Source organism: Aulonocara stuartgranti (assembly GCF_965226115.1).
Source record: "Aulonocara stuartgranti genome assembly, chromosome: 11".
Taxonomy (NCBI): domain Eukaryota; kingdom Metazoa; phylum Chordata; class Actinopteri; order Cichliformes; family Cichlidae; genus Aulonocara; species Aulonocara stuartgranti.
In genome coordinates this window covers 22387844-22410475 of record NC_138947.1, presented here as the reverse complement: position 1 = coordinate 22410475, position 22632 = coordinate 22387844, and the positions used below count along the sequence as shown (strand labels likewise).

Sequence of the window (22632 nt, the reverse complement as noted above, 5' to 3'; positions counted from 1 at the left end):
AAGCTGAATTATTTTGTTGGTATTGCAATTTTTGGGAGATTTTCTGCACATTTAGACACCAAAAAAGATGCCCCACAAAATTAAGATCAACTAACATTAACTAAACATGAATGTAATTCCTCATTGCAGCTCTAGAAACAAAAAAAAATGTTATTAGAAACATTTCTACCCAATTTTTCTCAACTCAGTAAACAAACTAAGATAAATTCGAGTTTAAAGTGTTCAAGCACTGAGCACATAAAGCCAAACTTTTCTCTTTTATAGGTACCTGCCTGTACAGTGTATTTCTATGTGCAAGCACATGCACACACATGCATGAGTTCCATGAAAAATGTATGAACTTTCTTTCTGAGGCTGATTCATGTAAGTCCAAAACGGCTAATTTCACCGTGCACCAGCCCTGTTCACCCCTCTGCTTAAAGGTGGAGGCTTCTCATCAGCCAGCCAGGCCACCTGGTGGTATTACTGAGGCTTCTGGTCTCTTTTTCCTTGAAGTAGAGATGCCAGGCTATAAATGATGGTCTCCAGGGGTCTGATTGCAGAACCAGAGAAGCAGGACTGCAGCTGCTGTTACTGAAGTGTCAGCCATGATTGTTATCAGAGGGCTCCGCAGCTCATTTTTGCCCACATGAAGTTTCTGGTCAGCCATTCAGATGCTGCTTGTCACACACATACTGGTGTATCTCTAGCACTGCCTCTCACACACACGCGGTACAGTCATACCTTGGCATAGTTTGTAGTCTTGATGAACCATTGTGTGAGTAGCTTCTGCTCCACCAGAGCTCCAGACCTCCAGGAGTGCCCATTTTCATCCACCTGTTCATCAGCCAGCACCGTCTGATCAACAGGGTCCCAGTTCACCACAGCCTTGGATAACACACATGCACGCACACAGCACACACCCAAACGGCACACATGAGCTCACAAATTGAAAAGCACAGCTTAAGAAGTAGCTCATATTTAAAAGCATATTTTAAGGCCACTGCATTTTATTACACAAAATGAAAAATGTTTTTTCCAGCCTGCCTACCATTTAATCCAGTCAAAGAGAAAACTCTGAGCTGCTTCAATCATTACTGTACCAGTCAGGGATCTGAAACCTGCGCAAGTCATATTATTCATTTAAAAGAAATCCAGGATAAACCAGAGCGCAAATACGATTAATACCTCTTTTTGGTATGCCAGTCCCGCTTCAAAGAGCTTGATAAATAGATACTGCGTCCACCTGTAGTAGTCTGGGAGGCAAGTGGTCACTTCCTGTCAGGAAAGTGAGAATCAGACTCAAAAGGGAGCAAAAGGGGCCTGAAAGCTGCCAAAACTCTCTGTCTGATGCTCAGCTCATCATCACGTGCTGCTTACCCGGTCCCAGTTGAAGCAAAGCCCGAGAGTGTCCAGCTGCTCCCGCATAGACTGTATGTTACTGAAGCGAGAGGAACGGCGCTAGAGTTAGGATATAGTGCACTCATGGGCCACTTTGTTAGGTACACCTTTTCAACTGCTCAACACAAATATTTAATCAGCTAAACTGATCAGCAACAGCAACAGAGGACTGCATCCAGTGCCACTCTGTCAGCTGTGAACAGGGAACTGAGGTTACAGATGGCATATGCTCACCAAATTTGGACAACAGAAGATTGTAAAAATGTTGCCTGGTCTGTTAAGTCTTAATTTCTGCTGCTTTAGATGGTAGGGTCAGCATTTGGTACAAACAACATGAAAGCATGGATCTGTTCTGCCTTCCAACAAAGCTTCAGGTTTCTGGTGGTGTAATGCTGTGGAAGAGGTTTTTCTTTGGGCATACTTTAGGACCTTTAATATCAGTTGAGCATCATTTATGACAACAGTGCACCCATCGTCTAATAGCTTCTTCTAGCAGGATATCAGGCCATATCACAAAACCTCCACCACCACAAACTGGTTTCTTGAACATGACAATAGCCCTCATTTAGCAAAATTACCTTTGGAGTTATGAAACATGTACACCAGCCTATTTTGTTCTTACCACTATGCATACGTTACTAAATCATTCTGAACCAACAGGTTTGTGCTGCCTGCATATAATCTGCATACTGCCATGCCTCCATTTTCTCTATAAGGAGACAGGTTTACCTCCAGGTGAAGCAGAGAGAGCGGTGACGTGTTGCAAAAGAGACGTCTGGACAACTAAGGCAAAAAATTTGGCGAAAATCTGACTGATGAAACCGAAACAATTGTTTTCAAAGAGGAAGCTGGAAAAAGGCAAACGTTTCCAAAGTGTTTCTGTGAGCACTGTTTAAAAAAAACACATAATAATAAAAAGCGATGCTCTGGCTGAAATAACGGATGTTCTGAATATCTTTTGGACAAAAAATTGGTATGAAAAAAAGACTTAAAGGAAAAAGAAGAAACCGGAGCATGTAATCTGTCAGCTCGAGATGAGAAACTCACCGCATCGGTGGGATGTCTGAGTGATGACATCCAGCAACAACAGAAGTCATTTTAAATTAAAGAAATATAAAAATACAAAATATGTTTGAATTAAACGGTTAAAGGTATAACTTTCCATTTAGTATTTTGTTTACTTAAATGCAATTTTAGAATTTAATTGTAATTCAGAGCATTTTATGGCTTATTGTGTATTTGACAACTATAAATGATGACTAAATGGCAATGCCAGTATTCATTTTAAAGAACTGTTTGAATTCCCTTAGACAGCCATTCATTTGTTTGCAGGCACGGTCTACATTTGTAAGTCAAGACAGGGTCTAACCTAGCACCACAAAAGTGGGCCAATTCCAGTTAGTATATAAAAACAACAAACACTGAGATGTAATAGTTCAAATACCTTTTAGTCCAGTCTTCTGGGTCAAGCCCCCTCTCTATGGCTGCATTCTCAGCTGGAAGTCCAAAGGCATCCCAGCCCATTGGATTTAAGACCTGAAGACACAATCAGGGAACTCGTCATTTTCATTAGCTTTCTGGAAAATGTGAAAGCCATTCGATATTCCTTTTTTAGGACTTTTTATAGAGTAGGAGCTGAATTAACCAAAAAATGGCTTCTCTGAAACGATATGAAATCTGTTTAAATATTGGTCAAAAGTGTCACTGAAGGTTTCAGACTTAACATCACACTTAGACCAAGAGGAGAAAGTTTCCCAGGTGAAAGGAGGAAAATGAAAATAGCCCTGTGGTGTCAACGTGCATCATTCACATAATTAACTGACAGCACCTCTGATCAGCATGCTGTTCACATTACAGCAGGATTTATGCAATCAGTAACTATTAAACCAAAAAAAACAAGTCAGTCTAGGAGGGAACGAGGGTCCTCTGCACGCATCAACTTTATGGTGATGTGTAAATCCCTGCTGGGAGCTTACACATCGGGATGAAAGCACACAGACTAAGAGCCGATGTTTTACTAAAATGTAAAAGGAACTGGTTTAACCTTAGAAAGAAGGGTCAGCATGCTTACATTATTACCCTGAACTTGTTGTAAATATACTGTCACTTTCTATACACATCCTCTCTGAACGCACGGCTCCCCCAGGCAAACACTCGAGGCGACATCTTTTTGGGTCCTCGATGGTGTTTTTCTGCTTACTGGGCGAGACGAAATGAGAGCACAGGAGTGGAAGGCGTGAGTAAAGTAGAGGAGAGGCAGAGCGACGAGGACTCGAGAGCTGGAGAGCATCGCTGAACGGACCCTAACTGGTCTGATGTTTCAGACGAATTGGTATCCTTGGTAACTGCAGGGGCCTCATTTGTAAAGCCGAGTGCTGGATGGTATCAGGCTAAGAGAGCTCAGGAGGAATACAGCCACACTGTGAGTAAAGCAGCCACGATGTGAACTGCAAGCGGAAAAATGTTAGGACAGATGTGCTACTACACTCTTGATCCAGCGTAAATACTTCACTGGTAATAGCTCCACTTATCCTTGTGACCACAGAAAGTGTGAAGCTACCCCGACTTTTTGAGAATCTGTGGCCGTGAAATCAGCACATTGACAAGAGATTGTGGTAGATGGACAAGAGAGTCACTGAAGTCACTGTAATGCAAAGTCAGAGCCAATCAGGGCAGGGCACCATGGGATGAAAGCAGAGGAGAAGAGCTGGGAGACTGATGTTGTTGATATGATGCTACATGCAAGTGTCCACCCACACAGCTCCAGACAAACTCCACTCCATCTGACACTTTGAAATGCAACTTGATAAACGTTTCCTCGTTACACTAGCCCATTCAAAGGTTAACGACCCCTTACCAACCCTTACACATCAGTGTATGTGTAGAGGCAGACCAGCCCTATTAGTCTTTTTAAATAGCTTATTTTTGGGTAGTTCAGCCTTTATATTGGACAGGACAGCAGGGCAGAAGAAAAGGTGGTGCAGGAGGATCATCACACAGGAAATTACTCAGGTTCCTGCAGTAACCTTTTGGTACATCTGTCGGCTGCTCAACGCAGTGAGATATACTGGCGCCCGTCTTTAGCATTTTTATTCCTTTTCATGCTCTAAATGTGGTGAAAATGTACCAATACACACGTGTGTTTGATAAATTTGAACCTACCACCAGCTAATATTTATAAGCATGAAACGAAAAAGCCTGAAAATTTGCTCTGACAGCTGAATAATGAAAAAGCTGATATTGATGTCTGTGTACCATCAGTGCCCATTAGATGCATCTCTGTCAAACTAAAAGCAATCCTACTTTTAAGCAAACTAATAGTTTTGTTACAGTCTTGAAACTAAATTAATTCTAGCTTATGTCAGGAAATGATTTGTGATAATCAGCAGCGTCATCATTCCGACTGTCGATACATATCCATCAGTCTCAATGAGTCTCTTTGTCAATAAGCACAACTCCACAGGACTCAACTCCACAGGCTGCCAGCCGGTCGTATTCTGGTTATAATCCAATAGAACATGAAGGTTACTGAGTGCAAATGTAATAGTTAACAGTGAATTTTTGTAAACCAAAAAACCCACCAGAAAGTAACGTTTTTTGAACAAAAGAGAGAAGAAAACACTTGGTGATCACGTAGACTCAGGGTCTCGTCTCAGCCGAAATTGTCTGCTCTGAAAAATCAGCTTTCCTTTTGTTGAATTCTGTGTGAAGAAGCTCAAGTGACGTGTGGCTGGATTTAAATGTCGGCAGGCCGCGATTTTGACACATGTGGTATAGACTGTAAAAATTATTATTTTTCCTAAGCAAGAAACAAGCGTTGTTGTTTTCACATATATAATTACACCCAGCAGCAGTGCCCATGATATCTATCTAAACTGAAAACGGTACTCAGTCATGGTTGGAATAATTAGGACCATTTGTCACGCTTATATGTTTTGCATCAAACTCATTTTAATATCTACGGAAGAGGGTTAGGGTCACCGAAGGGGGAAGGGGAAAAAAAAAAGAAGAAAAAAAAAAAAAAGAAGGTGGGCACATCTTTTTTTTTCCCCTTTTCCAATATTCTGACTTTTTCCCTCAGAATTCTGACTTTAGTCTCAAAATTCTAAATTTTTGCTTAGAAATCTGAGATTTTAATTCTGACTTTAATCTCAGAATTCTGACTTTTTTTTCCTAGAATTCTCAGATTATATTCAGAATTCTGAGAAAAATTTTTTACTCAGACTTCTGACTATGATCTGAGAATTCTAAGACTAAAGTCAGAATTCTGAGAAAAAAAGTCAGAATTTTGAAATTAAAGTTAGAATTCTGATTTTAATCTCAGAATCTCCGACTTTTTCTCAGAATTCTGAGAAAAAATAAGTGTAAAAAAAACCAAACAAAAACAAGTGTAAAAAAAAAAAACCACACTTGAAGTTTCAGGAACAACTTTAATTTTTACTGTTTACTGTGATTATTAGCACGAGCTTTGTACTTACAATAAAGGTTAAAAGTTAACATCTTTTTTTGTTTTGATTACCTCATATTTTGATATTTATAAAGAACTAGGTTAGGTCTAGGTTAAAACTTTCTCTAATTTAGTATGTGACACATGAAAGAACTCCCATTACACATAACTGTTTAAAGGAGAGTGAGTACCTTTCTCAGTTAACTAGTGAATAGGGTCGACTGAGTGCATACAGCAGAACAAACTCAACTTTCTGACCGATGCTGAGAGAAACAAAGTAGTTCTCAGTGATGTGACACCAGGTTTCTGTTCAGAGACAAACCAGCCAGAGGAAGACGGGCAGGTGAAACAAAAATAACACTGCATCTCGTGTAAAGACGGCACCTGGACCAGAAAACACGGAGGAAGAGAGAAACTTGTCACACACCCACCTTTCTTCTTGGGTGGATAGATCATGTACAGACAAAGTCTAACCAAAGAACTGAGCAGGTGTTTGTGTCACCGCAGGAGCACGGTCCATGTGACAGACACTGCTCGCGGCTTCATCAGCGGCCGCCGTTTAGTGGAATCAAACAGAGTGCTGAATATCGATTGCAGCACTAGGAGCTGAAACAGAGTGGAGTCAATAACAGACTAGAGCGCTGGTAATCGAGAGTATGGATTTTACTCTACACCTAATTTTAACCTTACAAGGAGACCTCATAGCGAGGATCCAAATTACCACAGCAGGTATTAAAAACCATAGAAACACCTTATAGGAAAAGCAAAACAGCTGCTTATGGGCCGACCTCATTCCTCACTTTATTGTAAGAAGGATTCAGTGTCAGCCAAGGTTATTAAAGTTAACGAAAAGTAAACTAAAAACTAAAACTAGTCATGAAAGTTAACTACTATAATAAAAACCAGATCTCTGAAATAATTTTGTGCAGCAGAAATAAACGTAGTTTTGTCATGTGTTCATTTGGTCAAATCTGTTATCACAAACTATCCGAAGAGACTTTTGTGGACGTGTTTATTGAGGCTTCGGATGTCTACAAGACTGAGTCAGCTGCTTTCAAAATGTCCTGCTGTGCACTGATTTTCCTAAATCTTGCCACAAATACAGCAATACTGAAAAAAAAACTAAACTGAAATTAAACTCTTCAAACTTAGGATTGAAAGAAACTTGAAAGAAAGGCAGACGTCAAATGTGACATGATAGTTGAATGCAAACTATAATGTGATATTCAGAATCCCAGCAGGCAGTAAATTTCAATATTAGCCTTAAAGATGAGTCATTTTACGAAAGTTTGACCTTATTTGACCTCGAAGAAGACGTCAGAGGTTTAAAGTATAGTGATATTAATGCCTATATATCATTCACTATATACTGTCTTTGCACACAACGGCAGTAAGAAAGACCGTTTTAAACAGCCCTATATAGGATTATTATCACTATGACCTTCAGCATAATCTATTGACCTTGAAGTAGAGGTCAGAGGTCAAACATGAGACAATATTTTAAATCTTTATATTTGTAAGAATCATAACCTCTAATTTATTTTTAATTTTATTGAAAGTTTTTGTCAATTTTTGACCAATAAAGCATTAAGTTGGCCTTAAAGACCTTGGTGCATCTAATCCAAATGTTAATGGCTTGTAACCAAAAGCCCACTCTACACAGTTTTTTTTTTTTTTTATCAGAATCAATTCAAAACTTTTTGAGGCAGTAAGAGTAACACACGCACGCACACATACACAAACATTACAAAAAACATTACCTCCTCCTTGATGGGGTTAAGTGTAAAATGTTTTCTAATTTCTGTCATGGTAATTGCCCCAAAAACAGTTCACGAGACACTGATACAGGCTGACATTACAGCTGAATCAAAACTGGCACCTGGGTGTGGCGTTGAAATTAGCATTTAAAAAGCAAAGGGATGTACAATAGAAATCAAAGTACAACAAAGAACAATTTAATTACACGCTCTCACGGCGGTGTAAACATCGGCCATCTAATTGAAAGAAACAGGCTCCCTGAGGTAGACTTAAGCTTCTAATCACACTCATATTAATGCTCAAGTCAAACTACTGCATAAGCATTACACGTGTATATAGATGGGAAGCTTCACAGTTCGGAGGAAGAGTAAACAGTGAGTCCAGCAGTGTAAACACAGCTGATATTAAAGAACTGTTGAGCAGAAATAAACAGAAAAAAAGTGGGTTACAGATTGGTGAGGGGAGCCTTTTGAAGTGGCTCCAGTGAGAAAGCAGCAATCATACTGTCAATGCAGCGTCATGTTTTGTATCAAAGACGAGTTCAATGAAGGACTGACTCACCATTTTTCCCAATATTACTAAACAACAGCCAAAACACATCCATTACATTTAACTCCTCACAATAACACCAAGTGTGTGTCTCAAACAGCACATTTGAGGGCGTCACGTCCTTTGTAAGTTTTTGTTTGTCACAGGGAGAGACGTGCGGTGAGGGGAAGATAGCGCACAATAAGCCAAACTGGGGCGTGCATTAAAAGTTAAAAGCTCAAAGGCAGAACAGGCTCATTCCTACAGGGATGGACACCTGAATGTGCTATTGTCATGGGGTATTCTCAGTGTTTACCTGTTACCTGCTTCTCCTCCTGTATGTATTATTTGTGTGTGAATGGTCCTTTGTTGTAACAATGCTTCTAGGCACTAAATCCCACACCAGTACAAAGCTTGTGTATTTCTCCTTTAATGTTGCCACATTCGTAAGCATAATGCATTTGTGAGTTGCACCCATGAAAGACTTAAAAGATCTTCTCTGCCAGTGCCAAACAGCTTATTCTGTTATTGACTCTTGTTTGGTGTCACTTATTGGATATTGGATGATCAGTGTTGGAGAGTAACGGAGTACATGTACCACCGTTACGTATTTAAAATACAAAATATGAGTAACTGTATTCCGTTACAGTTACCGTTTAAAAAGGTGGTATTCAGAATACAGTTACTTTGTTGAAATAAATGGATTACACGGCAGTATTTTCCCGTTTCATATGTTAGGCTATGCTCTCTCTATTTTTAGTTTCCATGCCGGTGGAAACCCAAACAAAACACGCATTAGGAGGCTCTAATGTCTGTGTCTCAATCTCGTGGTCCATGTCACCTCTACTTGCGGCCCGCATAATGACGTGAAGAAATATTTTAAAAAATTATTCACAAAAATTATTTAATATGAAGGCAATAGGAGAAGTGTTACAGGCATAACTGTAAACAATGTAGCCTCATGGGCAGTGTAGTCCGTGCTGCAGGTTGAATGGACTGACATACCCGTTATGTGTCTGTGAGCGAGGGAGGGAGAAAAAGGAGAGTGGAAAAGTACGAGTTGTCACCGAGCAAAAACGGGAGATGGAAGCATGTAAATATAATAATAACCACTGCAGCCAAAAAGAGCCAAGTTGTAAGTAAGCTATTAAGACTCGACTGTACACCGTGTTCGCGTTTTCCTCCGAAGCAATAAGTTCTGTTGGAGCAGCCTTTCAACGCCTCTCTCTGTCTCTCGCTAGCAAAGTTGACTCAGACAACAAAGTAAAGCTAGTCTTCAGCTACGAGCCCGACACGAACCCCGAAGTATTAGCCAGAGGTCCCTTTACGGTTTTACGCCTTTACGGTTCGGAGCTGCGAACCTGTTTTACAGGTGAGGAATATTTTTCTATAGGAGATTGCTGCAAAAAGTGCAGCCTTGAGTAACGTAACGGAATACGTTACAAAATACATTTTGGGGCATGTATTCTGTAATCTGTAGTGGAATACATTTTAAAAGTAACCTTCCCAACACTGAAGATGATTGACGTACACATACAAAGGCACAGCACCCTGGCACCTCCTCCTCCTCATGGTGGTCACCAGCTTGGTCACACACTGGGGTAGGATGGCGTCTTATTCTTCAACTAACATTTGTCACAAGTCGGCCAGTTGTGTTGGTCACTCTGGCACGAACGGCACGCCCAAGCTGATCCCACAAGCGTTCGGTGGGGTTGAATTCAGGACTGGCTGTAGCACAGGAAGTAGGTTGGTGGTTATATCCTTGAGCAAGATACTAACCAAACTGCTCTCAGATGCATCCACTGGAGTGTGAATGTTAGACAGACCTCACAGAAATAGCGCTTTTCACCAAAGATAACGTTCCTCCACATCATCATCCGATCCGATAAACACCATCAATCAACAGTCAATAGCAGAATAAGCGGTTTGTCATTGGCAGAGAAGATCTGGAAGGTTTTTTATGAGTGCACACAAATGCATGAATTAGAAATAAACAGCCTTTAGACTTATTGCAAAGAGGCATTGAAACAACAAAGAAATAATAGAGTTTTGTAAGAAAGCAGTTTGAGAGTTTAAACTGAGCAGAAAAGCACTTTATAAGTACCAATCCATTTACATCAAACAGCAGTGTGTCCTGTAATATCACTTATGGAATTTCTGTGTTGGCCATAAAACCCTGTAATTTACTTACAGAGTCAGCAAACAAAGCTAAACAGCTCTCGGGACTCTGAAATATGGCACCGCTAAACAACTGCTGCTGTGAGAGCAGAGCATGTTCGGCTTCAATAGGGATGGTACAAGGCAGAAACATAACAAAATAAAAGAATAAAATAAAAGCTGACATACCTGATGCCCTCTCATTTTTTGGAAATGACCAATGGTGTCACTGATGGTATACACTCGCACATGGCCCATATGCAGTCGCCCTGATGGGTAAGGAAACATAGAGAGGACATAAAACTTCTTCTTGTGGGGACTCTGGAGGAAAAAAAAGAAGAAGAAGAGGCCGTTATAGAATCATGAGACATGAGACAAATGACCATAAAACTGACTTTTAATCCTGAAAGCACACAGCAGAGGAGCCTCTCCATTATCAGTCTGGCCTCTGAATGAATCCCATACAACAGAGACTCCATTAAACTGATGAGAACAGGAATAGCTGCTCATCACATAGCGATCGTGAGCGCCGACTGACTCGGGGTATATTACTGTATAAGGCTCTAACAGAGGCTGATTATAGTGTCCGAATTTAAATGATGTCAGTGCAGACCGCTGGTGATTTACAGTCTCAATGCTGTTGCCACAGCAACGCAGTAAGTACCAGTTACACCCAGAAAGACGTGATTACAGGAAACGTGAGTCATGAATTTTTCAGTAAATTAATTAGGTCCAGAGTTCTGTGGTAAATGCACTTAATCACTGTGAGCCAGTCCCAGACTGCCACACTGTCAGGCCATTAGGATATATAATCATCCAGAGCTCCGAGTCTGAGATGAGCTGCGAGGGTCAGTGGCAATAATAGATGAGGGCATAATTTAGAAGCATGCACCTATTCGTCTAACTGTGCCTCAAATGTATACATGTGGATCTGTTTCAATACAGGATCAGAGGACAGAATTATTAGCTCAGGTGCTAATAAGTATTTCCCAATTGCTGTTAAACAAAACAAGGAATTTTTAACAGAGCCTTTCCAAACGTCAGAGTTTTACTTTGGATGCGTATTTTACTTTGCACACAGAAAAAAAAAATTATGTCACAAAAGCTAATACTACCAGGGTCAAAATTATTAGCCCCACTGATGCTAATAATCAGACACTGGAGTCAGTTTTAGCTGGATAACAGCCTGCAGTTGTTCGTTTCTCACACTCGTTTTCCAATCACAGCCCATTTTTTTCCAGATCTAACGGTCTTCTGGCAGGGACCCTGGGCTTCAGTTCACCCCACAGAGTTTCAGTTTTTCAGGATGTATCCATGCTAGTCAGTAATGCTCACTTTGGCATTCTGAAGGCTGTTCTTCCAGGAGCTATGAATGTTTGGGTTGCTGTCATACTGGAACACAGCGATGACGCAGACCCAGTTTTGCGCTGACTGCTTGAGGTTTTATTTTAAATTCTTCATGATTCTTTCACCTTGGTGAGATTCAAAATCCCAGACATACTGGAGCTTTCCCACAAAACAATACTCCCACCACCACTTTTCACTGGGGAGTTCTTTAGTTGTTTACCTCCCTCTTCTTTCTCCAAACATGAGCGGTATCTCTGATACAGAGCTCTAGTTTTGTCTCATATGGCCAAAGGACGCACTTGCAATAATTATAATCTTTCCTCAGGTTTTCTTTAGCATACTTTAGTCTGGACTGAAGGTGTCTCTTCTGCAGAAGTGGAGTTTTTCATGGTCTGCAACCTCACAATCCATTCTTGTGCAGGTTTTTGATGATTTTCTTCTTTGAGAATATCATTCCTGCCTTGGTTAAGTCATCCACTTGTGTCTCTGCAGTCGTTCTGGGGTCTTCAGACACATCTCTCACTGGTTTTCTTTCCAGAGTCTTTGAAATCTTTCAGCTCCTACCTCTACCAGGCTTGTTCTGTATTGTGTGGATCCATTTGAATTTCTTGAACTCACTCGTGGGTTAAAAATGTTTTGCTCGGTTAAAGAGGGGAGCTAATTACCACTGTCCTCATTTATAGTATGCACTTGGCCCAAGGTAGACACAGCAGAGGTTTTGTGAAACTCAAATAAAATCAGCAGTTTTTTAAACACACACATCTGTGTTTTTCTTGCAAGGACAAACAAAACATTTGTTTGTGCTTATGATGTTTAGATTCTACAAAAGACGTCTACTTGTTGGTGCAACCTTGATTTGTGGAGCACAATTATGATTTCCAACTCATTCAACAGTAATGACCTCTATTTAGGCCATAGAACATCTGAAAGAAGTATTTTTGTTATGTCAAGTATTTACTGAGGATGACTCATGTTTCTCACTCGACATATCAGACATTCATTTCTACTAGCAGTTTACCTCAACACATTTTTACAGCAGCAGCATGTGGGGCAAATGAAATGCCAACCATCTGCTTGTTCCAGCTTCTTATCTAAATATGGATTTATTGGATTATTATATTAGGATTATATAATAATTAGGATTATTATAGGATTTAGTGCATTTCCATCCATGCATGTTCCAGACTGCCTAACCAGGATTGTGGTGGGACAGGAGCCTATCCCAGTTGACACTGAGCAAGAGACAGACTGCCAGTCTATCTCAGGGCCAATTTACAAATCACCAATTAGATCAACATGCATACCTCTGAGCTGTGAGAGGAAGCTGGAGCACTTGCTGTGTCATATATAAACTGAGTTTTGGGTTTTTTTTGTAACTGCTGGTTACCAAAAGCAAAACAATCATTCATTTAATCTTGAGCTTATTATTTGATACTTTGAAAGACCCTCTTACCTCCTCCACTGCATCCTTCCGCCACTGCGCCATAATTCGCGGGTGCCACCATCCTTCCACTTTGCGTCTGGTCTCTGTTCGATAGTCCTTCTCCCACACGCCCGTCTCACTGAACAGGGTGCGACTCCTGGGTGAAATTTGGTGCAGAAATGGACTCTGGAGGGCTCCGCTCCTTTGGGCTGCAAACAGGGGATACAGCGCCAGCCTTCTCACGGACACCCGCATGATTGCGTCTGATAAAACAGGAAAACAGCCAGTGGTGGAAATGTTGACATGCTAGTGAAATACTAAAGTTTCTATTTTTCAGTAGAGGTCAGCTTTAACCGAGCTTTCCCCTAACCTTTGGTAAATATATTAAATAGCTTATAAAACACACAACATGAATGCACACACATTAAAACATCTAACTGACAGAAAATGGAAACAGCAGTTTCCATCTTTACATAGAAATGACAATAAAAGGCTCGTGACTCCGCCCACATGAATCAAATACTTTATCTGATATAGATTTTGCTGCTCTCCCTTTCAAAGCTGCCTCTTCGTGCCCCTTCGGCCCTTTCCTACGCTTGGATCGCTTCCTGGAAGTTTCACTCTGACCGGCCAAACTTGTGCAACTGCAGTGTGTGCTGGATCTCCATCGATGTGACCAAATGGTGAGATGAAAGAAAATAGTCAGGTTTTTGTGGAGTGGAATAAGCTAAACTTATTTTTCAAACCCACTAGAGTCTGACATTATTATTCTAAAAGGCTACAGGGCAGATATGCCCTCCATGGTGTAATATTCAATAAGTAACTAAGTATATTTTATTTTATAGCACATTTAAACCCCAAAGTGTTTTACAGGTTCCTTAAACACTGACATTACACGCAGTCACAATGTTTACGTGAAATAACCAAATCTTCCGGTCACAGTTCCAAATTCTTGACAGAAAAGGTGCGTCTTCAACTCAGATTTAAACATTTGAATTTGGGTCATTTGGGAGGTCACTGCAGAGTTTTGGTGCAGCAGCAGCAAAGACACGAGGTTCTTTTGAAATAAGCTTTGATGATCAGGAGTTACTAAGGAGCCCAAATTTCCAAGAACCTTTTCTTCACCTTATCACTGTGGGGTATTGTTTGAGGTAAAAAATGAATTTACGACTGTAAAATGACTGAAAAAATATGAAGCAAGTGAAGCGCTGTGAATATTTCCCAGAGGGACTGTAAGTGCATTAGAATAGCCCAGTTTAGATGTAACAAATGCATGCGTAACCCTTCCAGATTAGAAGGATTTAAAAATACTGACGGCAGCCGGTGGTACCCAGCCTTTTAGTAGACACATCTATGGTATGAATATCAAAATCCCACTTTGCCTTGTTCTCTTGTTATTGCATTCATAGTATTATTTTTTTTTTTTAAAAAACTTAAACTTGACCTTAAGGTCAAGGTCACTGAGATTCAAACTTGTCCGAAATTTTTAGCATTTAGATACAACTATGTTACTAATATGAAGTGCCTGTATTGCTTCGTTCTCGAGTTATCTTATTCACAAACGTGGGTGTCCATGTTGCCCGCAGGATGACAACAATACCCCATCAGCCTTTTAGGGCTGAGGGGTTTAAAAAAAAAAAGGTTTTCAGTCTGGAGATTGTTCTGATAGTTCTGCAGTAGGTATGAAAAGGGTTTCCCACATCAGTGCATATGACTTCAGATGACTTGAATCTACAGGAATGAGCAACATTACATTAAAGTCCACTTGTTGTGAACAGACTGAGTGACAGTTTCATCCACTGCGATTAATTTATGGCAGCTCTGATTTTTTTTTTATTTCTTTTTACCACTGCTGCTTCACAGCCTGTGTCCATCGCATCAACGTCACTCACACAACAGCACGACTGGTTTATTCAGCGCGATGTGATTACAGCTCTGCCTCTCTCTGAATCTAAGGTATCAAACCACCTGCCTGCTCGGATGAAAGAATGTCATTTGCAGTCAGATGACATGAAATGACACACCGATTTCTCGGCTTTAAATCGGCCCTGTACTTTTAGATTATTCCCACTTCATTATAGGAGGTTAAGTGCACCCAGCTGCCTCTGGACATCACCTGCATGGAAGTGGCAGCTTCACTCAATTTGTGTAATTACTGGTAGGTCAAAAGGACAAAATACTACATTAAAGAAAATATCCAGAACAGGATTACTCTATAAAATAAATTTAAAAAAGTTTACCACTCCCACTGCTAACAACTTGAAAGAAGAAAAACAGATTGATTGTAGGCTGTTTCAGAAAGGTTTCCCTTCCTCCTTAATGATCAGAGAGCAGTTAGGCTAAACTTTCTGCTGGCTTAATGTCGGTCAGACAGTCAGCAGTATGTACGAAAACCCATTTAACCTTGATTTGATTTCACCCAGACACAGACGTGTATATACAGACAGTTTCCAAGGTAACCTGAGAGGCTCGTACAGTCAGCACAGTCTTGGCTGCGGAGGACTACTGCTGCTAACCTGACCTGTAAGGAGAATATTTTCACAGCAGTGACGCATCTGGATCTCAGAAGGAGAGACCTTTAAAGCATCAAAGCGGAGGCTGAGATGATCAGCACGCCCCGACATCAGACTGACATCAAGTCAGTCGGGAAAATATAAATTATGACTAAAGCTGAGGAGGGCTCAGAGGAAAAGGTTACTCTGTATTGTAGGATTGCTGATGTTATGAAAACTTGACAGTTAAACAAATCAGCATGAGAGAGAAAGTTTCAGATGACCTGATTTTAGCAATAAAAACCACTGCTTTTTAAAAAAAAATTACATCCTAGATTATAAGGAGACAACTGACCAGGATGGACAAATCACTTGGAGAAAGCTGAGCTTTGTCAGCTGCCACTGGTTCTCCTCCACCCACCTGTTTGTGGGACTTTTTTGTCTTCAATATATTCTCTCGAGTATAAGCTAGCATCACAACAGCCAACACTCCTCCCCTCAGGCTGAAGCTGGGAGAGACGAGCACTCAACGCCGTGCGCGTCTCTGACGGTGCGAGTGAGTGGGCTGAGGCGAAAGACTGAGATAATGTTTCTATGGTGACTGGCCTCATCCATTCGGGTGTCTCCTACAAAGAGTAAAACATTGCTTCATCTCAAGCTGATGTCCAAGTCTGTGTGCTGGACTCCAGTACTCAGCAAGGGGTGGGGTGGGGGTGGCTGATTAATTCTTCAAATGAACAGTAACTATGACAATTTAAAAATATATTTTTAAAGCAGAAAACTAGGATCTGGGGGAGAGCTGTGCAGTCAGTCATTATGAGAATCTTTTATAAATGCTCAGATAGGACAGGTGTTTCAATATGTCAGAAGTCAAATGCATCTGTTTCTGGTGCCAGAGCTCACATATATTAAGACAATGAGTAAAGGTGCACTTACTTACATTTGCTCAAGAAACGATAATGTTGCCAGTAATCAAATGTATTGGATACATTTATAAGAATATTCTCAAAACACCATCAAAACTGTGTTACCACAGCTTGTCTTTCTGACCACATGCTCCCAAATTTACAACTCCTAACAACTTTTGGCCTCATTGGATAAAACGATCATATAAATGTAGGCGTTAAATTCAGTTCAGCTTGTCTTACACTGTTAACAATGAGGTGTAATAAGCTATATGGCTTCTGACATGAGAGTTATACACGATTTGCCTGCATATTTGTAAGAAGCACCAAGCAAGCAAATCAAGTAAGAGCAAAAACATTTTGGATTCTAAAACCACAAATAGTCCACATCCTGTTACATTGATACAGCATGCGTCACGCCAATTATCGCGTGACTTTGTTACATGCACGTTATAGGGGTTTTGACATGGTTTCTTTTCCGTCTTTATGCTACAGCGGTATTGCGTGTTGTTATTTCTCGTGATAAACCTGACCTGCTGCTTTATCCGCATAGATAAGCGAATACTCCTCTCTTTAATGCGAATTAAACACAATGGAAACACCTTTTTACGCCTGCTGTGTGCATGTTCGTGGAGTCTGTCAGCTGCACACACGCTGAAGGATGAAGGAAAGGAGGGAAAATGTCTTCTGTGAAGCTACTCACCGTTTTATTTCCTACTCCTTTATTTCCGCGCTGTGCTCGGAATAACAGAATACGCCAGTCCGTGTTAAAGAAAACATCCCAACCAGCCTTAAAAACCGTTGTAAACGACCTGTTTTCCTGGCTCACGATTGCACTGTAGGCGCCGCCATATTGGATTTAAATAACCTTTATTAACACAGTGCACAACGACAAAGATAGCCTTTAGCTACATTCCTGACGGATATTGCGATTAACGCCCTGTAATAACTATTTCTGGTACTGCTAGTAATAGTACTAGTACTAACAGTCGCTATTTTCCAGAGGATAAAATGAAAATTGAGTAAACAAAGGTTGACAATTCCTGTTTTGTGACACATTTTTAAAAATTTTCTTTCTAGAGAGGGGATTTTTGAAAATCTCACTTTAACACTAGAACATACTGTCAATGGATGTTTAAAAAAAAGTTTTACTATGTTTATAGGAACAAAATATGTAATAAATAAATAAAAGGATGTAGTTGTCATTATCCAATCAGTTTTTGTATTGCACTGTAGCCTCTAGACAGATAAGCATGTATTCAGCAACTGGCATGAATGAATCTGATAAAACAAAAAGATAACAACAAAACCTTGGATTTAATGGTAAATACAGTAGATTGCTTACTAATGAAGCAGACTACAGATTATATATATATTTGTCCACCCTAGGTATCCTGATTTTTATTGAGCATTTGTTTGTACCTACATCACTGAACATAATTCAAGGGAGTACTAAATCTTCACACAAAGTCATTCAAAACTTCATTGATATCAGGGTGTTTGTTTAGGAAGAATAAACCATTGTGATTCCAATTTATCTGCTGCGGTCCAAATTAACATGACAACAGCCGCATTGGAGAGGCCACAACAAGGCATGTGAACCTCCATATAAACGTTTGCTGTGTCTCCCAGCACAATCTCAAGAGTTCAGAGATGATACCAGGAGATAGGTCTTTACACGGCAAAAGATGGATTGATGCCTCTCTACAGCAGGTCCAGGTGTCTTCTGGTATCTCAGCTATACTCTTGAGACATTACGAGGCACAGCAAACCTTCTTGCAGTGTCACATATGGATGCGCCATCCTGGAGGTGCTGGAATACCTGTGCAACCTGAATGAGATGCAGGTATTATCTCAGGCTAAAACAAAATAAGAGAAAAGTCAGTCAGAGATGGTCTGTGAACAGCCATTGCCTTCTTGTTGCCTTTCTAGCGCACCTGTTGCCACTTTTGCACCAAACCAGGTGAAATGGATCCACAAAGGTTTATTCTTCCCAACTTAACATACCGACGCTGAACTGACATGAGTGTTCTCTTTATACGCTATGCTTGTTATTCTTTGAGATTTCCAATGTTTTCATAAGTATTTTAATAACTGATCTTCAGTGATAAGAGTTTGCATAAAAGCTGACTGAAATTATTCCACGATTCGCCGTGATCAGCTTTACAACTACAGTGTGCTCCGGAGGGACCATCATTATATGCGGCTTCTGAGGGAAGTACACTTTCTTTGATGCCAATTTCCATCTTGAAGTGATTGCTGACTGAGAGTGCACCTCTACTCACTTTCATCTTCATCATGGAGCAAGGTAGGCAAAGAGGAGAAGGCTGAGGAGAAGACAGTGTCTTATCAGTCTTTTTTTTCCCTATGAGCCCTCCCTGTGGCTCTCACCTTTGATCTGACGTGCAGACAGAAGCAGTGCAGGGGGGAACAAGTCAGAGCCATTGGGGGAAGAAAGAAAGAAGGAGGGAGGACATCATTAGTAAGAGCTAAAGAAAGGTACTTTATCTGACGTCAGCGAGCTAAACCTGGGGCTTTGCTCTGGCTTGCCATCATATATCAAAGTTAAATGGGTGCCTCCGCCCAGGATGTGGCTGCAGTGGATGAATGAGAGGGAAATGGGTTTCTGACAGAGTAAAGATGCTAACTCTCCACATACATTCAAAGATCAGTGTGCAGATACAGACGAAACGTCACTGATGAATGAATGAATCTCACTTCCTCTACTACAGTAGAAGACAGCAGGTGCTGGTGAATGACGCTTTGTGACCAGCTCAAAGTTTCTGGAGAGATCCTGGAATCAAATCCTTCAAATCTGAATGCTCCATTCTTAATAATATTCATCACTACACTGTCCTACATGGCAAAAATGATCAAAGTATTTACAGCATAACCACAAGATGATCACCCTTCAAATAAGTGTCTCACTGTCTATAAAATCAGTCCAAATTTTTCACCTGCACCAGATCAAAGTGGGAAGTGAATATGAAGGTCAGATACCACAGAGTACAACATACATCATCAGTCAGAGGTCTCCCACACTTTGGTGTGTGTAATCTGACCAAATTTTGCCTCCCATTCAGTGTTTCTCTTTGAGACGTTGACTTAGACACACACAAAGTTCAGTTTTGAACTTGTTTACTCAGATGCACGCAGATGCAAGCAGCAAAGATGGAGAGATGCCCATGACGCATGCAAAAGTGCAACTGTGTTTGTGGACCTCAATGGAGACACTACCTTGGCTTCCATAATAGTAACCCAGGTTTTTAGTATTTGACCACATTCCTCTTTCCATACAAACACATGGCAGACAAAGGAGTCGTAACCAAAGGGAACTTTTTGGATTTTCAATTTGCAGGCCGCCAATTACCCCAGAGGACTTAGATTGTCCCTGTTTTTCATGAACCCTATTTGTTATTAAAGATGCATTCATTACTGTCTGTGGTTGATTCCACTCTTTCTTATTTATTTGACTTAGGTTTGATAAATACAGTGAGCCTTGTGTTCAAAATAATCATGCTCTGTACAGGGAGTGCAGAATTATTAGGCAAGTTGTATTTTTGAGGAATAATTTTATTATTGAACAACAACCATGTTCTCAATGAACCCAAAAAACTCATTAATATCAAAGCTGAATGTTTTTGGAAGTAGTTTTTAGTTTGTTTTTAGTTTTAGCTATTTTAGGGGGATATCTGTGTGTGCAGGTGACTATTACTGTGCATAATTATTAGGCAACTTAACAAAAAACAAATATATACCCATTTCAATTATTTATTTTTACCAGTGAAACCAATATAACATCTTCACATTCACAAATATACATTTCTGACATTCAAAAACAAAACAAAAACAAATCAGCGACCAATATAGCCACCTTTCTTTGCAAGAACACTCAAAAGCCTGCCATCCATGGATTCTGTCAGTGTTTTGATCTGTTCACCATCAACATTGCGTGCAGCAGCAACCACAGCCTCCCAGACACTGTTCAGAGAGGTGTACTGTTTTCCCTCCTTGTAAATCTCACATTTGATGATGGACCACAGGTTCTCAATGGGGTTCAGATCAGGTGAACAAGGTGGCCATGTCATTAGTTTTTCTTCTTTTATACCCTTTCTTGCCAGCCACGCTGTGGAGTACTTGGACGCGTGTGATGGAGCATTGTCCTGCATGAAAATCATGTTTTTCTTGAAGGATGCAGACTTCTTCCTGTACCACTGCTTGAAGAAGGTGTCTTCCAGAAACTGGCAGTAGGACTGGGAGTTGAGCTTGACTCCATCCTCAACCCGAAAAGGCCCCACAAGCTCATCTTTGATGATACCAGCCCAAACCAGTACTCCACCTCCACCTTGCTGGCGTCTGAGTCGGACTGGAGCTCTCTGCCCTTTACCAATCCAGCCACGGGCCCATCCATCTGGCCCATCAAGACTCACTCTCATTTCATCAGTCCATAAAACCTTAGAAAAATCAGTCTTGAGATATTTCTTGGCCCAGTCTTGACGTTTCAGCTTGTGTGTCTTGTTCAGTGGTGGTCGTCTTTCAGCCTTTCTTACCTTGGCCATGTCTCTGAGTATTGCACACCTTGTGCTTTTGGGCACTCCAGTGATGTTGCAGCTCTGAAATATGGCCAAACTGGTGGCAAGTGGCATCTTGGCAGCTGCACGCTTGACTTTTCTCAGTTCATGGGCAGTTATTTTGCACCTTGGTTTTTCCACACGCTTCTTGCGACCCTGTTGACTATTTTGAATGAAACGCTTGATTGTTCGATGATCACGCTTCTGAAGCTTTGCAATTTTGAGACTGCTGCATCCCTCTGCAAGATATCTCACTATTTTTGACTTTTCTGAGCCTGTCAAGTCCTTCTTTTGAGCCATTTTGCCAAAGGAAAGGACATTGCCTAATAATTATGCACACCTGATATAGGGTGTTGATGTCATTAGACCACACCCCTTCTCATTACAGAGATGCACATCACCTAATATGCTTAATTGGCAGTAGGCTTTCGAGCCTATACAGCTTGGAGTAAGACAACATGCATGAAGAGGATGATGTGGACAAAATACTCATTTGCCTAATAATTCTGCACCCCCTGTATAGTATTGTAGCGTGTGGTAACATTTTAGTGGACCTGAGGAATGCCCATAGGTTAACACTTTAATTTTAATGTTTGTTGTTGAGCTGTTAAAACACATTTCAGTACCATGACCCAACTCTAACCCGGTTACATGCTAGCAGTGATGTGCTCGATGTTACGAGGTTAACGTGGTCATCTCAGTGACACAGCTGTGACAACACCAACCCCACTCACTTCCTGTTCAAACTTTGCAGATGAGTGGTGACGATCTGAAGTTCAGCATCAGAAGTTCAGAAATGAACAGCCAAACAAACCTGATGTATTCTGGAGAAAAAAGTCACTGAAGAATCATGTGATGTGAAAGTATTTTTCTCAAGGGTGAGAAAACTTGACGAGATGAAAAACATCAAAAGAAAACACCTCTCTAACTGTTTATCATGGGGATGGATCAATCATGTTTTGAAGGGAAAATATCACATCATCAGATAAGAAGATGGCTCCTACAACAAACTACTGATCTAAACCGTGTGTTTTCAAAGGCTTGTTGATCATCTGGGCTTATTAAGTTTTGCTTTTCAGTAAAATCCACTTGCTTGTAGCTTCCCTCCATCATTTTATCAGACAATTAATCACAGTGCAACAAATGGTCTTGGTTCAGACCCAGCTCTCTCTTTTATGAAAGCCAAGTTTTCCTCATGACAGATGTTCGATTTGTATGTTTCTAAAGTTTACCTTCCTAGAAAACGTCAGAAAACTCCTCCCTAAAATGACTGTGACTTTCCTGTTCCAGCTGAAGTCATAAGCCAAAAAGCTGTGGCTGTGCGGTCCAATTGTAGCTCAGTGCAGTCCACATGTGCAGTTCTCTCTGACCACATTTGACTGACTGCATACACTCAGGGTGAATATGACTACCACAACTCAGTGACAGATCTACCAACCATGGGCCAGATGTCAGACATCAGCACCTGCCATTACCCATGTTACCACTGGGCATGACATTTAGGCCACAGCTGGTCCACACAACACAGTAACAAGACATGAGGCGCAACTATGTTGCTCTGACATCATTGTACAACCCCAGCTCCAAAAAAGTTGGGACTCTGTGCAAACTGCAAACAAAAACA

The 22632-nt window shown here is 40.7% G+C and overlaps 1 protein-coding gene across 2 annotated transcripts in view; it reads right to left on the bottom strand.

Annotated features, from left to right (window-relative positions):
• lars2 (leucyl-tRNA synthetase 2, mitochondrial) overlaps window positions 1–17368 on the bottom strand; it is a 35404-nt gene extending 18036 nt beyond the window's left edge. The window contains exons 1-8 of one of the 2 annotated variants that reach the window (XM_082553150.1): window positions 17141–17368; window positions 13564–13696; window positions 13071–13303; window positions 10460–10591; window positions 2825–2916; window positions 1360–1420; window positions 1168–1257; window positions 724–867 (exon numbers count right to left, since the gene is read on the bottom strand). In XM_082553150.1, coding sequence (XP_082409276.1) covers window positions 724–867; window positions 1168–1257; window positions 1360–1420; window positions 2825–2916; window positions 10460–10591; window positions 13071–13295 — 744 coding nt within the window. In that variant the 5' untranslated portion in view covers window positions 13296–13303; window positions 13564–13696; window positions 17141–17368. The remainder of the gene's footprint in view (window positions 1–723; window positions 868–1167; window positions 1258–1359; window positions 1421–2824; window positions 2917–10459; window positions 10592–13070; window positions 13304–13563; window positions 13697–17140) is intronic. The other variant, XM_082553149.1, reaches the window with a different exon arrangement.
• Between the last annotated feature and the right edge of the window lie 5264 nt (window positions 17369–22632).